General features: G+C 42.2%; 1 protein-coding gene and 1 non-coding gene across 2 annotated transcripts; both read left to right on the forward strand.

Moving 5' to 3' along the window:
• The first annotated feature begins 1,251 nt into the window (after window positions 1-1,251).
• Window positions 1,252-5,417, forward strand: DEFB123 (defensin beta 123). The gene is made up of 2 exons (XM_032461192.1): window positions 1,252-1,367; window positions 5,272-5,417. Exons 1-2 carry the CDS (start codon window positions 1,310-1,312, stop codon window positions 5,415-5,417), a joined length of 204 nt encoding a protein of 67 aa, XP_032317083.1. The 5' UTR covers window positions 1,252-1,309.
• Window positions 2,370-2,441, forward strand: TRNAP-AGG. The gene has a single exon. It is a non-coding gene; the product is annotated as a tRNA-Pro (tRNA).
• Window positions 5,418-15,352: the final 9,935 nt, after the last annotated feature.

A 15,352-nucleotide genomic window follows, 5' to 3' on the forward strand; every position in this document is an offset into this window, starting at 1 on the left:
TCTGCTGCTTCCCTGAATGAGCCTTAACTAATACATATTTGAAAAATGAACCTCCTTAGAAATGAACACAGACAATGGTGGATTTCTAGTCATTGGGCACTGAGTCCCTTCCTAGCTTCTGTCTCCTCTTGTAAAGGTTTTAATTTAATGTTAAGGGGACTGGTTAGGGTTTTTTTTTTTTTTTAATTTATTTGTTTATTTTAATGGAGGTACTGAGGTTTGAACCCAGGACTTTGTGCTAAGGATGCACTCTACCGCTGGAGCTATTCCCCGCCCCCGGTAAAGATTTTAGGAGTTGTTTACACCTACTGACCTCACTCTTTCACTTACCTTTCATTCTTCATCATCCTTGATATGTTTTCTGCCCCTATGGAAATGGTTTTTCAGTGTTATTTTGTCTTGTAAATCCTACATATGCTTTTCCACCCTTGACTGCTGTATCAAGTAGGGTTCAGCTGGGAAACGGAAGCCACATAGGGTATTTCATATAAGGAATTGGCTGCACGGTTGTTGGAAGGCTGAAAATGAGCAAACCGAAGACCCTGCGGAAACAGTAACCACCCCCGCCCCCCGCCCCGGGCTGTGGGAACTGAGGGAAGAGGACGGATTTTCAAAACTTGAGTGTTCAGAGGGACCCAATAACTGGTTCTTGGATCTCTGAGGAAGGGGCACAGCCTGGCGCCCAGAAGGTCTGGCTCTGTGGGTAAGGTCCACTGCCTGGTCAGCCCTCGGGTGGCTGGGCGCTGCGGCTACTGGTACTGAGACGGCACAGCCAGGCTGGTGCGGGAGCTTCATCTCTTACTACCATTCTCCTGCCAGTTTCTGCCCCAGTTACCTCCTATTTCTCATATTCCACACCAACAGAAACCTTGGTACAGACTTCCCTTCGCCTAGAACCTCATTTCAGCTCATCGCCTGGCGCTTTGGTATTTATGCCTCCAAACACGGTTCATTGCCATTTTCCCTGCGAAGTCGGCCTCGACCTTCTGGAGTCCTTGTGCGTGGCGCCCCCTTGTGGTCCGTTGGTGCCGGCGGTTTAGAGCCGGGTGGAAGGATGCGTACGAGGTCTTGGATGTGGGACCTTGTTGCTTGACCTAAATGACGAAGGAAGCGTGCCAGCTCAGGGCGTGTGGCTGCACACTGCGGGCTCACGGGGCGAGGGGGCCGTGCCCGTGGTCAGCTGAGGGCACGTGCGGGTGACATCTGTTCCGGTTGGACCAAGGGAGGGGAAGCCAGAGAGGCCAGAGCTCTCCCCCAATTAGCTTTGCCAGCACATCGGACTTGCAGCTTCACTTGGCCACTTCCAGCCATGAAGCTCCTTTTGCTGACTCTGGCTGCACTGCTGCTCTTGTCCCAGCTCACTCCAGGTAACCTGGACCTCTTCAGGGAAGGGGCAGGGTGTGGAGAGTGAGACCTGGTCACAGAATCCCACGGATGGGGAGGATGGGATGCCCGGCCTCTGTAGGTCACCTCACGGAGTCACATGGAGGAGGAGCCCGCACCGGCGGCAGGCGCCAGATCTTAGGCATCAACTACACCTAGAGCTTCTGGCTCAGCCACCCCAACCCACTCTCCCAGGGAGCATGCCCGGGTGGCCCCACGTGTGAGGAAGAACGGAAGAGGTGGGCGGGAGGAGCAGGGAGAGGATGGGATAGTAGTGGCCCTTTCACAAAATTGTCCCCAGAATGATCTAGGCTTCGTAAAGACTGCAGCCACCTTAAGGAGAGAGGAGAGCTCATATTTATTTGTTGCTGTCTCTGTGCCTAGCTCTGGTGTTGGGAGCTAGGACCACAGAGATCAGTGACATGGCCTGGGAGGAACTCACTGCGAGAGACGTGAAATAGCATTTCAACCCAGAGTGCCAGAGGGGATCCAGGGTCCTGGGGTGCCCATGGTCAGCCCAGAATTTCAATTTCCTCATTTCTCAAACTGCTATAACAGAGCCATGCATATAGCCATCTAGGGTTGAGGGAACAACATTGAACACACTGAAACTTTGGTGTGCAAAAAAAAAAAATGTAGCCTCTTCATTTTCTATAACTCACCTAGATTTTCCCAGGAACTTCCATCCTGCTGCCAGGACAGTGGTGGAGGGCACTTAGCAATTAAATGTTCATCTGTTCTGACTTAAAACAGTTTCGAGTTAATTCCGTCTCTTTGGAATAAATACTCCATCTTTGAGCATTTCTCCTTCTCCAAGATTACACCTGGATTTAGGAGAAAGTAACTTGATATGTCATGATTTAGTCAATCAGTTCATTCAATAAACGTGATTGAATGGATTTCATGTTCCAGGCACTGTGGTAGGTACAGGAGGTAGAGCAGTGAACAAAACAGAACAAAACAAGGTAAGAAAAGCCTTCAAGGGGGAGGGTATAGCTCAGTGGTAGAGTGTGTACTTAGGATGCACAGGGTTCTGGGTTCAATCCCCAGTACCTCCATAAAAATATTAGTAAATAAATAAAAATAAAACCTAATTATCTCCCTCCCTCCCCCCCCCCCAAAAAAAAGAAAAGCAAGAATACTTCAGGCTCTTGGAGCTTACATTCTATTGAGGGAGGCAGAAAAAAATTTTTAAGAAAGTGAAACATACAGAATGTCAGATTGTGAGTATAAAGAACAAAACAGGCAGGAAAGGGGACAAAGATTACCAGCAGAATATGGATTTGCCATTTGAAAGGAGTATTCGTGGAATGGCTCACTGTGACCTGAGGGAGGATAAGGGGTGGGTCATGTGGATTTGTGGGGAAGGTATTTCAAATACAAAGCTTCTGACAGGATTGATTTGAGAAAACAGGGTTTCTCAGCACTTTGTCCTTTTGTTCATTAACAAAAGAAGTTTCACTGGTTCACAATTAGTTATCTGGTGTGACAAGATATACTGGGCTCATCGTGAACAATTCCTGCGCCAGACCTTGAACTAGCCATTTCTTCAAGAAGCCCTAATTTTTTTTAGTAAGAAAATGGCATTTCAGAACTGTGATCTAGATGCCAGCAATATTCAACGCTACTAAACTGGTTCTTCTCTCTACATCTTTACAGTAGATAGAACAGGTAGCAAAATCAACACATTGAATACACATGAAATACCTCATGAATTCATATTGATAATTCCTATTCAAAGTGAGGACTACAGGTTTTGTACTCAGACTATTCCGTATTACTTCAGTATGTTCTTTCTTCCACACCAATATTCTCAGATAAGCTGTGTACTCCTTCAGCATTTTCAAGTCACCTTTTGTTTAAAGAACGTTCTCTTGAATTATAGTTTGTAGTATTTCTTCTGACTTCTTGCTCTGATTTTATTTCTCAAGGTCTCATCTTGTCTCTGTATTGAATCTCCTCTGCCTATCTTTAATATTTGTTGCTTTCTATTGAACTTTTTTCTTATCGTTTTTATCAGTTTTATTAAATTATCATTTGTGTAAGATTAAATGTCCACATTTTAAGTATACAACACGAGTTTCAACAAATTTATACACTCACATAACCACCACTGCAATTGTGGTTTAATACATTTCCATTACCCTGAAAAAAGCTCTCATTCCCCTTTGCTATCAGTCACCTCTTGGGTCCCTCAGCCACCAGCTATGACTAATCTATATTCTGTCACTTTAGTTTGGCCTTTTGAAATTATACAACATGAAGACTTTTGTGCCCGGCTTCTTTAACTTAGCATAATGCTTTTGTGATTCAACCATGTTCGTGTGTCAGTAGCTTGTTTCTTTGTGTTGGTGAGTAGTAGTCCATTGTATGAACATAAACTACAATTTGTTTATCAATTAACTAATTGTTAGATGTTTGGGCAGTTTCCAGTTTTTCGCTGTTGTAAATAGAGCTATTCTGAAAGGGTCAATGCAAGTCTTTATTTCTCTAAATACCTAAGGGTGGAGTTCCTGGGTTGTATGATTAAGGTTATGATAAACTTTATAAAAAACTGCAAACCGTTTTCCAAAGTGGCTGTACCATTTTGCATTCCTACTAACGATACGAGATTTACAGTTGCTCCGCATCTTTGTCAACACATGGATTGTCTGTCTTTCCATTTTAACCATTCTAGTGGGCATGTAGTTTTCATTGTTTTACTGATAGCTAAAATACTTAATGACTAATCATATGAAACATTTTGTTGTGTTTATTTGCCATTTATGTCTTCTTTGGTGTAATGCCCACTTTTAATCAGGTTTTTTGTGTGTTGTATGTATTCTAGGTAAACTTTCTTTGTAAGATATACCCTTTGTAAATACTTTCTTCTAGACTATAAATTGCCTTTTGATTTACTTAACAAGTGTCTTTTGAAAAGCAAGAACTTTTAGTTTTGAAGAAGTCCAAAGTATTCGAACATTTTCTCCTATGGTTTCTTCCAGATGCTGTATTGTTTTAGCTCTTACATTTAGGTCCATAATTCATTTCAAGGTAATTTTTGTGTATAGTGTGAGATAAAGGTTGAGGTTCACTTATTTGCACATGGATATGCTAACATCGTTTAATGAAAAGGATTTCTGTTTCCCTCTTTGAATTACCTTGACATCTTTGTTGAAAATCAATTGACCATATAGGTTGGGATCAACTTATGGACTCTCTCTGCCATTCCACTGATCTATATGTCTGTCCTTATGCCAATACCATGTTGTCTTGGTTACTCCGGCTTTGTAGTAAAGCTTGAAATCAGGTAGTGTAAGTCCTCAAACTTTGTTGTTTTAAAAATCGTTTTAGCTGTTTCAGGTCCTTTGCATTTTCACATAAATTTTAGACTCAGCTTTTCAATTCTACAAAATAGCCTGCTGGAATTTTTCTTGGGACTGTGTTGATTAATTTAAGGAGAATTGAGATCTTATCAAAATTAAGTCTTTGAATCCATGAACATGGTGGCTCTCTTCATTTCTTTATGTCTTCCTTTCTTTCTCTGAAATGTGTTATGGTTTTTATCTTTTGCGTAATGTAGTGGGCTAAATAATGACTCCCCAAAGCTTTCCAAGCCCTAATCCCCAGAACCTATGAATATATTACCTTACATGGTAAAGGAGATTTTGCAGGTGTGATTAAGTTAAGGATCTTGAGATGGGGAGATTATCTTGGCATTTCTGGGTGCACTCAGTGTAATCACAAGAGACCTAATAAAGGGGAAGCAAGAGATACAGATGGAAGCCAGAGGAAACTGAGCACCCTCTATCACATCTGTTTTAACCCTTTTAAGATCTTCCAAACCCAGAACCTACCTCTTCTTAGAACTGACACCATCTCCATTCTTCTTTCTTTTTTGTGTGTCAGGTGGCACCCAAAAATGCTGGAATCTTCGTGGCAGATGCCGTCAGAGATGCTTCAAGAAGGAAAGCGTCTATGTTTACTGCACAAATAATAAAATGTGCTGTGTGAAGCCCAAGTACCAGCCAAGAGAAACGTTAAGGAGATTTTAAGTTCTTTGAAGCCTAAAGCCATCAAAATGCAGATGAAGCTACCCTGAGTCTGACCCCGATGGATGCCCGAGCTCTGTCAATAAACATCTCTGGCTGACCTTTGTGTTTGCCTGTTAGTCTACATAGCTGTTCTCAGAAGGTCCTCTTTCAGGTGGTCCATTAAGTCAAAACTATTCTCATCATAATAATCATTCTTTGCCTTTTTCAATCTCACTCTCACAAGTGTGCAGTGGAATTTTCTGGAATCTATGCAACATGTGATAATATCATTCTGGCAGCTAATGAAAAGTGTGCTTATGTATCCTTATGTTTCTAGAATTTTTAAGGTAAAGGCTTTAGGTATAAATGTGTTCATTTTCAGAGATTAACTCAGGTTGTTCTCAGTAATTCCATGGTGCTCTTACCGGCTGTCTTTAGCTATAATATTCATCTCTGTGACCTCATTATCATCTCATAAATCATTACTCTGAAATTCCAAACTTTTCTTTTTACCTACGTGGTAACGCAACAAGAACTAAAAACATTTTGTTGTCTTGGTTTGCAGAAGTGTGTTAACAACCAGAACCAATTAGCTAACAGAAGAAAGGATATGCTCTCCTTGAGTAAAAAAAAAAAAAAAAAAAAACTTATTCTAGTCTCTATAGTTCTTTTGAATACAATTTCTGGCACAGAATATTTCAAAGTTAAAAGACATGTTCAGAAGAAGGAAAATATGACACAATCAAGAATCAAAGTAATCAATAGAAGCAGACCCAAAGATGGCGCAGTTGTTGGAATTAACAGACAACTTCTTTCTTCTGGTTTGATTAAGATATAATTGGCATATAGCACTATATGTCACCTGATATATGTTTAACTTATACACTATATACATTTAAGGTGCACAGCATAATGATTTGACTTACATACATCATGAAGTGATTATCACGATAAGTTTAGTGAACTTCCCTCATCTCACATAGATACAAAGTTAAAGCACTAGAAAAAAAATTTGTCTTATGATGAGAACTCTCAGGATTTACTCTCTTAACAACTTTCATATATAATATACAGCAGTGTTAATTATACTTATCATGTTGTACATCACATCCCTAGTACTTATGTATCTTATAACTGGCAGTTTGTGCCTTTTGACAGCTTTCATCCAACTTCTCTCCCTCTACCTTACCTCTAGGAATCACAAATTTGATCTCTCTTTCTATTCTTAGAGAATTTCCTTTAATATTTATTGTAAAGCTGGTTTGGTGAAGCTGAACTCTTTTAGCTTTCGTCTGTAAAGCTTTCAATCTCTCCATCAAATCTGAATGAAAACCTTGCCAGGTAGAGTATTCCTGATTGTAGGTTTTTCCCTTTCATCGCTTTCAACATATCATGCTATTCCCTTCTGGCCCGCAGAGTTTCTGCTGAAAGTCAGCTGATAGCCTTATGGGAGTTCCTTTGTACATAACTTGTTGCTTATCCCTGGCTGCTTTTAATATTCTTTCTTTAATTTTTGCCATTTTTATTACAATGTCTGGTGGTGTGATCCTCTTTGGGACTCTGTGCTTCCCAGACCCGAATGTCTGTTTCCTTTCCCAGGTTAGGGACATTTTCAGCTTTATGTCTTCAAGTATATTCTCTGCCCCTTTCTCTCTCTCTTCTCATCCTGGGACCCCTATAATGTGAATATTAGTACACTTGATGTCGTCCCAGAGGTCTCTCAAACTGTCCTCATTTTTTTTTTCTTCTTTATTTTTTCTGTTCAGCTTCAGTGATTTCCACTTCTCTGTCTTGCAGCTCATTGGTTCATTCCTCTGTATCATTTAATCTACTATTGATTTCCTCTAGTATATTTGTCATGTCAGTTACTGTATTATTTGTCTCTGTTGGGTTCTTCTTTATATTTTCTAACTCTTTGTTAAAAACTTCTAACTTCTCTCTCTGTTCATTCAATCTTCTCCCAAGTTCTTTGAACATCTTCAGGATAATTACCTTGAACTCTCTGTAGGGTAGATTGCCTACCTCCCCTTTACTGAGTTCTTCTGGGGTTTTATCTTGTTCCTTCATTTGAAACATATTCCTCTGTTGCCTCATTTTGCCTAATTTGTTGGGGGTTTTTTCTATGTATCTGGTAGTTTGGTTCTATTTCCCAGCCTCGGAGAGGTGGCCTTTTGTAGGAGACGTCCTATGTATCCCAGTAGTGCACCCACCTCCAGTCACCAGAGCTCTATGCTCGAGGGGTGCCCTCTATGTGGGCTGCGTGAGTCCTCCTGTTGTTGCAGGCTGACGACTGTGGGGGGTCTAGTAAGCATAGCTGGCCCCCAGTCCAGTTGGTTGCCAGGCCCTGACTCATGCTGAGGCTGCCAGCCACTGTTTGGCAGGGCTGGGTAATGAGGCTGCTGGCTGTAGAGTTGGTCCTGGGACTAGTGCTGGCCCACTGGTGGGCAGAGCCAGGTCCTGGAGTGAGAGGTTGTGGGGCCAGGGGTCCAGATCTAGTATTGGCCTGCTGATGGGTGAACAGGGTCTTGGAATGAGAGGCTGCAGGGTTGCAGTGTTCGTGGGGCTGTTAACCACCTTCTGGTGGGTGGGGACAGGACTCAGGGGATCCCAAGGCTGGTGCTCACCCATTGGTGGATAAAGGCCTGTTGTGGGACCTAGGGTCTCTGGCTGTAGGACCCAAGGGTCCTGGGGTTGGTGTTGGCAGACTGGTGCGTGGAGCTGGGGCCAAGGGGGTCCTGGGGCTAGCGCCCACTCACCAGGTAGACCAGGGTCCTAGGGTCTCTGGCTGCAGGGTCCTTGGGGTCCAGGGCTAGTGCTAGTGTGCTGGTGTGCAGGGCTGGGTCCTGGGCTCTCTAGTGGCAGAGCCAGGACAAGGGCAGCTGTGGGCTCCAGGGGGTCTTAGGGCAGTAGGCCTGCCGGTAGTGGGGCTTGTGTCCCTGCCCAGCTTGTTGCTTGGCCTGGGGTGTCCCAGTACTAGTGCCAAAAGGTTAGTGGGTGGAATCAGTTGCCCCAGAACTAATAAGCTAGAGGGAGGATTCCAAAATGGCACTCGCCAGCATCAGTGTCCACATGGCAGGATAAACTCCCCAAAACGGCTGCCACCAGGGTCTGTGTCCCCGAGGTGAGCTCCAGTTGCCTCCTGCCTCTCCAAGAGGCTCTCCAAGATTAGCAAGTATCTCTGACCCAGGCTCTTTTCAAATGACGGCTTCTGCCCTGGGTCCCGGAGTATGTGAGATTTGGTGTGCGCCTTTTAAGAGTGGAGTCTTTCCCACAGCCCTCTGGCTGTCCTGAAAGTAAGCCCCGCTGGCCTTCAAAGCCAAACATTCGGGAGGTTCATCTTCCTGGTGCAGGACCCCTAGGCTGGCAGCCTGATGCGAGACTCAGACCCCTTGCTCCTCAGGGAGACCCTCAACTGCAATTGCTCTCCCTTTTGTGGGGATGCGGGTCTTGACTATACCATGACGCCACCCCTCCTGCCCATCTCGTTGTGGTTCCTTCTTTGTATCTTTAGTTGTAGAAGCAATAGACAACTTTAAAATAACTATTATAAATATGTTAAGAAAATGGGAATTCTGAGAAATAGTGAATAGTTGTTATTTTAATCCACTAGGTTTTAGAGTGGTTTGTAATGCAGTGATAGAAAACCGATACACTGTTTTTCTGTGTGTGAGTTTAGATTATCCTTTCAATCAATCTTTCCCTCTAATTTCCTTTCCCATTTGGTTACTGGGCACCATCTAACTGGAAGACTCCTGGAATCACTACTGATATCCTGGAAGTTTCATCCAGTCCTTCCCTCCCACTCCCCACCACTCAGGATCCTCACCATCAATATTTAAACATGGCATTTTGGGTCCCTAGTTATTAGTGTCAACTCAAAAATAGCATTGCCTTTCCCAAGTGTATAATCACCGTGGTAAATGGCCACAGTCGCCTTAGCCTGAAGGAAAATTTTCAGTATATACTTGCAACATTGTTATAGAGTCCTCCCTCCCTCTAAGGGACCGGCCTCTAAGTCAGTCAAGGGCCTCTTGGTCTGTGAATTTAAATGAGAAGCCATGATTCTCTATTGAGGCAACTCAGTAAGGGGTTTTTCCATGATGTGTTCTAGCAGGACATTTTAATTTTGTTTGCAAAATGGGCCAATACTTCATTTTCCAGAACAGTCACACATGTTGCATGCCATCTAGCTTCCCAGGTCCCCTATCTACAAATTCCAGGAAGGGTACCATTAATTTTGAAGAGTAAAAAAATGCCCCTAGTAAATTCCCCAAGTAACCTCTAGATGGCAGTATCTCTCCTTTGAGAATCTGATCTAGCTATTAACAGTCCTCTCAAACCTCATCTTGTATCCCTCTCCCCTTGCGTACCGTTAGCCACAAAACCATTCTCCCAGTTTCAGGAACAAGCCACCCTTCCCCTCAACGTCCTACACACATGCTGCTCTATCTGAAATACTCATCTGCAAACCCCCTCCCAATTCTTTGCAAGCACGATTTCTCATCCTACAGATCCCAGGTTACTCAGGTACCCAGGTAATCCCAGAGAGGTTACTCTGATAGCTCATGAGGTCCACCTCCCTCCAGACATCCCTCCCTTATTCTCAGTCACTGTTCTCTTCATGGCCTTTGCCACCATGGGTAATTTCAATTTATTTCTTGTTTAATGTCTTTTTCTTCCACAGGTTGTAGACTCCATGATGGCAAAACCTCTGTTTGTTCTATTTACTGTTGTATCACTAGAGAACAGCACAGTGTTTGTTTTTCTTTATAAGACAAATGGATTTGGATCATAAGCAAGATAACTTACCCAAATTCAACTACACGTGCTCAAAGAGAGAGAGAGAAATAAGGGGTTTTTTGTTTTTTATTTAACTTACTTTCTTACTTCTTAAATCAATTCAGTTTTGCCTTTTTTTTTTTCTTTGTCTATCTGACTATTCAAACTGGATTTTTTTGAAGTATAATTGATTTAAAATATTGTGTTGGTTTCAGGTGTACAACATAGTGATTCAGTATTTCTGCAGATTATATTCCATTATAGGTATTACAAGATAATGGGTATAATTCCCTCTGTTTTACAGTAAATCTGTGTTGCTTATCTATTTTATATAAAGTAGTTCATATCTGTCAATGCTATACCTCTAATTTGTTCTTTCCCCCTTCCCCTTCCCTTTGGTAACTACAAATTTGTTTTCTATGTCTGTGAGTCTACTTTTGTTTTGTATATATATTCATTTGTATTAATTTTTAGATTCCACATATAAGTGATATCATATAGTATTTGTTTTTCTCTGTCTGACTTATTTCACTAAGCATAATATTCTCTAGGTCTAGGAATGGTAGTATTTATTCTTTTTCATGGTTGAGTAATATTCCATTATATATATCACATCTTCCTAATCCGATTATTTATTGATGGGCATTTGGGGGTTTTTGCCTTTTTGAAAATTCACATAAATGGAATTGCTTAGGACATACACATTTGTATCTGGCTTCTTTTGCTTAACATAATGTTTTTGAGATTAATTCATGTTCTCTGAATCAGTATATTGTTACTGTTTTTTATTGAATATTATTGTACTATATGAAAGTAACTCAATTTATCCATTCACTTGCTGGACACTTGGGTTGTTTCCATTTATGAGATATTATAAATAAAACTGCTACAAACATTAGGGAAGTCTTTGAATATACATATTTCTATTTATATAAGTAACTCTGCAACTGTTTTTCCAAAGTGGTTGTCCATGTTACTTTCCCACCAGCAATATATTAGCATTCCAGTTGCTCTATAGCCTCACCAACACTCACTACTACGGTCTGTCTTTTTCATGTTAATCATTCTGGTGGTGCACAGTGGTATCCCATTGTCAATTTAATTTGCATTGCTCTGATGCTTAATGACTTTGAGCATCTTTTCATGGGCTTATGGGCCACTTGTGTATCTTCTTTTATAAAATGTCTGTTTAAATATTTGCCTACTCTATTATTAGATTGTCTTTTTCTTATTGATCTATAGGCATCATTTATATATTCTGGAAATGAGTACTTTGTCGGATATGTTTTGCAAACATGAGCAATAGCAGTCCAAGTAAGCCAGGAGAATCCCTCTGTTGAGCCAGTGGCTGCATGAGTAGAAGAAGGGAATTGTCTCGCTCCCCATGTGCGGAAAGTACCTGGCAATGAGGACATCACTCTGCATTGTTTATTTTTCATAAAAATGGCCCCTCAGTATAAACAATCACTTCCTTTGGTGCATCACCAGAGAAACACGATGTGCTCCATCAACAGAGGAAAGGCTTGCTATCTCTGTAAGTCCCCAGAACAACACCTTCCTGAGCTGTTTTCATAATTGGGCCATTTGACTGTTGCCTGGCTCTCAGACTTAAATGTAGCCTTGGCACAATAAACAGTTCCACTCAACACTCTGCCCTCAAAAACCCAGGTGGGAGATGCGGTGGGGAATCTCCACATCCTACCCTGAACCCCCTACAGTACCCATCATTGTATGGTTGTTCTTTTCCTTTCTTTTAAACCCAAAGGATCCACCTGATCAGCAGTATGAGAAACTCCTCTAACCTCCATTCTATTTAAAGAAACTTGATGCATGTAAAAATACATTGTATATATGAATATTATATATTTTTTATTTTTTATTGAAGTATAGTCAGTTTGCAATGTTGTGTCAATTTCTGGTGTACGTATATTTTATATATGAGTACTATACATATATATACACACACTGGTTTGTAACTTTATAAAATACATGTATAACTCTTTAAAGTTATTTAAAAATGTATATATCCATTTTGACAAAATATGTAACAAAAGCTAGCAGGGATTATGAAAGCATGGTGAATGTTTTGAAGCTCATCTATTTTTATTTTCCCACAATGCGTTCTAAGTATACTACTCAAGTTATAAAAATGAGAAATTTTTAAAGAAATTTCAGGAGGCATCCCAGTGCTAAAAATGTTGTTTTGGAAGACTAAGCACATATGGAAATGTTCATGATACACTGACATGTTAAAAAAAAAAAAAAAACCAGGACATACACAAGAATATGTATAGTTTGATTCCATTTTATTTGTAAGTCACATTTTACACATTTTTTTTAATTTGTGGGTATTCACGTACAGTGAAAATGATGGACTTCTGCTTTCTTTCTTGTTTGTGCTGCTCTGTTTTCCAAGTTTTCTCCAAGCATGTATTACTTTTATAATTAGGGGGAAAAAAGTGTTATTTTAAAAGTATAAGAGGGATGAGTGTGGAAGACAAAATCAAGTGCCAGAGGATGAGGTGGAGTCCTGGCTCCACCACTTACTGGGTGTACGGCCTGGGCAAGCTGCTTAACGAAGACCTTCAGTTGCCTTCTAGAACAAGGGAGGATAATAATACCAAATGACTGACAGAATGAAGTGAGATGACCTATGGAAAGCATTTGGCACTTACTAAAGGCTGATACGATTATCATCATCAGCTCAGCCATTCGGTGACTCTCTGGGGAAATGCCCGTGTTCTGAGTAGTACTTCCCAGCACCTATGCAGAGCAAAAATTCCTTCTCTAGCATCCCTCGCCCCCATGACTGGCCCTGCCTTCCTCCAGGGCTGGGGAGCTCCCTTCCTCCCAAAGCTTCCCCTTCAAACTGACCTGTCCTACCAACATGTGGCTCTTCCTCTACTTTGGAAATAGCCTTGACTTGAGAGCTAAAGATTTAAGACTAAGTCCTGGCTCTGTGCTGTGGGAGCTGTGTGGCCTTGGACAAGTCACTTTCCCTCTCTGGGCTTAGAAGCCCCATCTGTAAAGTATCTTGGGGAATCTTCTATCCTAGAATTATCTTGTCTCCTTGGTTTGTTAGGTGCATCTTCAGGATTTAAGAGGTTGGATGTACGCTTAGCTGAGGGTCGTTAGGACACTGGGTGGGAAACAGCCCTGCACACGTGAGGTTTAAGATTCAGAAAACCACCTCATCTGTTTTGTCTTGTTTCCGCCCTCAGAAGGACAACGGCTGCCTCTGACATGATGCGCTGAGAGAAACATGGCATCACTTCTGTAGAATTCCGACCAAAAACTGGAGCCAATCATGAAGAAATGCCAGACAAACTGAGAGTACACAAGGCAACCGGCCTGGTCGCCTAAAAACCGTCAATGCCATGGAAGATGGAAAGAACTGCTCCAGGTGAAAGGAAATCAAAGAAACATGACAACTGAATGGATTGTGTGATTCAGGGATTTCCTTTAGCTAATCTGAAGATTAGACAATAGAATTTTGTCAAAGTAATGTCTTGATTTTTATAAATGTACTATAGTTACCTCAGAAAATGCCTTTGGTTTTTTGGGAAAATCCAGTGAAATTTTTGTTTGTTTGGGGTTTTTTGGAGGGAGGTAGGTGTTAGGTTTATTTTGTTTGTTTGTTTAATTTTTTATTTTTTATTATTTTTTGTGAGGGGGAGGTAACTAGGTTTATTATTTTATCATTTCTTAGTGGAAGTATTGGGGATTGAACCCAGGACCTCGAGCATGCTAAGCAGGCACTCTACCACTGAGCTATACCCTCCCCCCAATTTTGTTTGTTTTTTTAAAGGAGGTAGTAGAGGTTGAACCCAGGACCTCATGCGTACTAAATACGCACTCTACCACTGAGCTATACCCTCCCCTGCTCCAGTAAAATACTTAGGTATAAAAAAGTATCATATCTGCTATATATATACACATATATCTACATTTATATATAATTATATGTGTGTGTGTGTGTAGAGAGAGAGAGGAAATGATAAGGTTAAAGTGGTAAAATGTTAATATTTGGGAAAACTGGGTGAAAGATCTCTGGGAATTCTTTGTACTATTCTTGTAGATTTTCAGAAGGTCTGAAACTCCATGGAGAAGTCTCAGCAGAAGTGCTAGCGTTTGCAGTCGCTTTCATTTACTGAGCCCTGATAAAGGGCCAGATGTTCCCATCTGAGCCCACAGCCACCCCGTAAAGAGCTAAAGAGCTGTCACTATGCCCATTTTGCAGACGACGACAGACAGGGGAAGTGACTTGCCCCGGTCACCCGGCCTGTGGCCTGTACGCGGCAGAGTGTGAACTTGCGTCTGTCTGACTCCTCAGTTCCGGAAATCATCCCCATCTTCTCGGCTAAAAGATAACGAATTCCCCTGAACTAGGTCTGAGAGCGTGCAAAGAAAGCACACTTTCTTCATTCTTTGTGAAACAGCTGAGGGGGGGAGGGGTCTGAGCACAGAACTAAATTTAGTTCAATCCAGTTTAATTCAACAATTTAAAGAGTCTCTTGAGGTTTCTCGAATTCTGAGGGACTTGGTCTCTTTGGCATCATTACTCCTCTCCCTGCTCCTCCCAGATATGGCGGCCGCTGGGGGAAGAGCGAGGCGGTTCAGTGGCCTGGGGCTGGCTGGCATCTGCTGGGGTCTGGGTAGCTTGGGACTGTCCTTGAGAACAACCACTGCTTCCAGCTAAGGCCAAGCTGCTGGTGAACTGGTCCGGCCTCCCTCAGACACACTGAGGCCTCGTGGGATACAGGGCTGCCACGTCACTTCCTGTCGGCTCTCCGTGGTTCTATGGCCGTGTCTGGGATTCTTGTCCTCTTTCTAGGCTCCAGACACCAAGCCCACATCAGCCCCACCACTTTGGGTCCTAAAACAGGCCCACTGGCAATCAGTTCAACATCTAGACCACAGAAACTCAGGCAGGACTGATTCTCCTGTGGTATGCTTTGTTATTAAATAATACAATGCTTCCTTCCTGGTTGGTAAAAGCTGCTACCCCAGCCCCTGGGCTCTCCTCCTCCTCGCCCGCCCAGCCGCCTTGGGCAGGCCTATCCCCAGATCCCTCTCGTGCCAGGAACTAAAGGTTTAATGCTTGGCACAGCAGGTCGCTTCCAAGACCACGCTCCAGCCCAGGCTCAGCCTCCCTTCAGAGGGTAAGCATTTTGACC

The sequence above is a fragment of the Camelus ferus genome, chromosome 19, assembly GCF_009834535.1.
Source record: "Camelus ferus isolate YT-003-E chromosome 19, BCGSAC_Cfer_1.0, whole genome shotgun sequence".
NCBI classification, from domain to species: Eukaryota; Metazoa; Chordata; class Mammalia; order Artiodactyla; family Camelidae; genus Camelus; species Camelus ferus.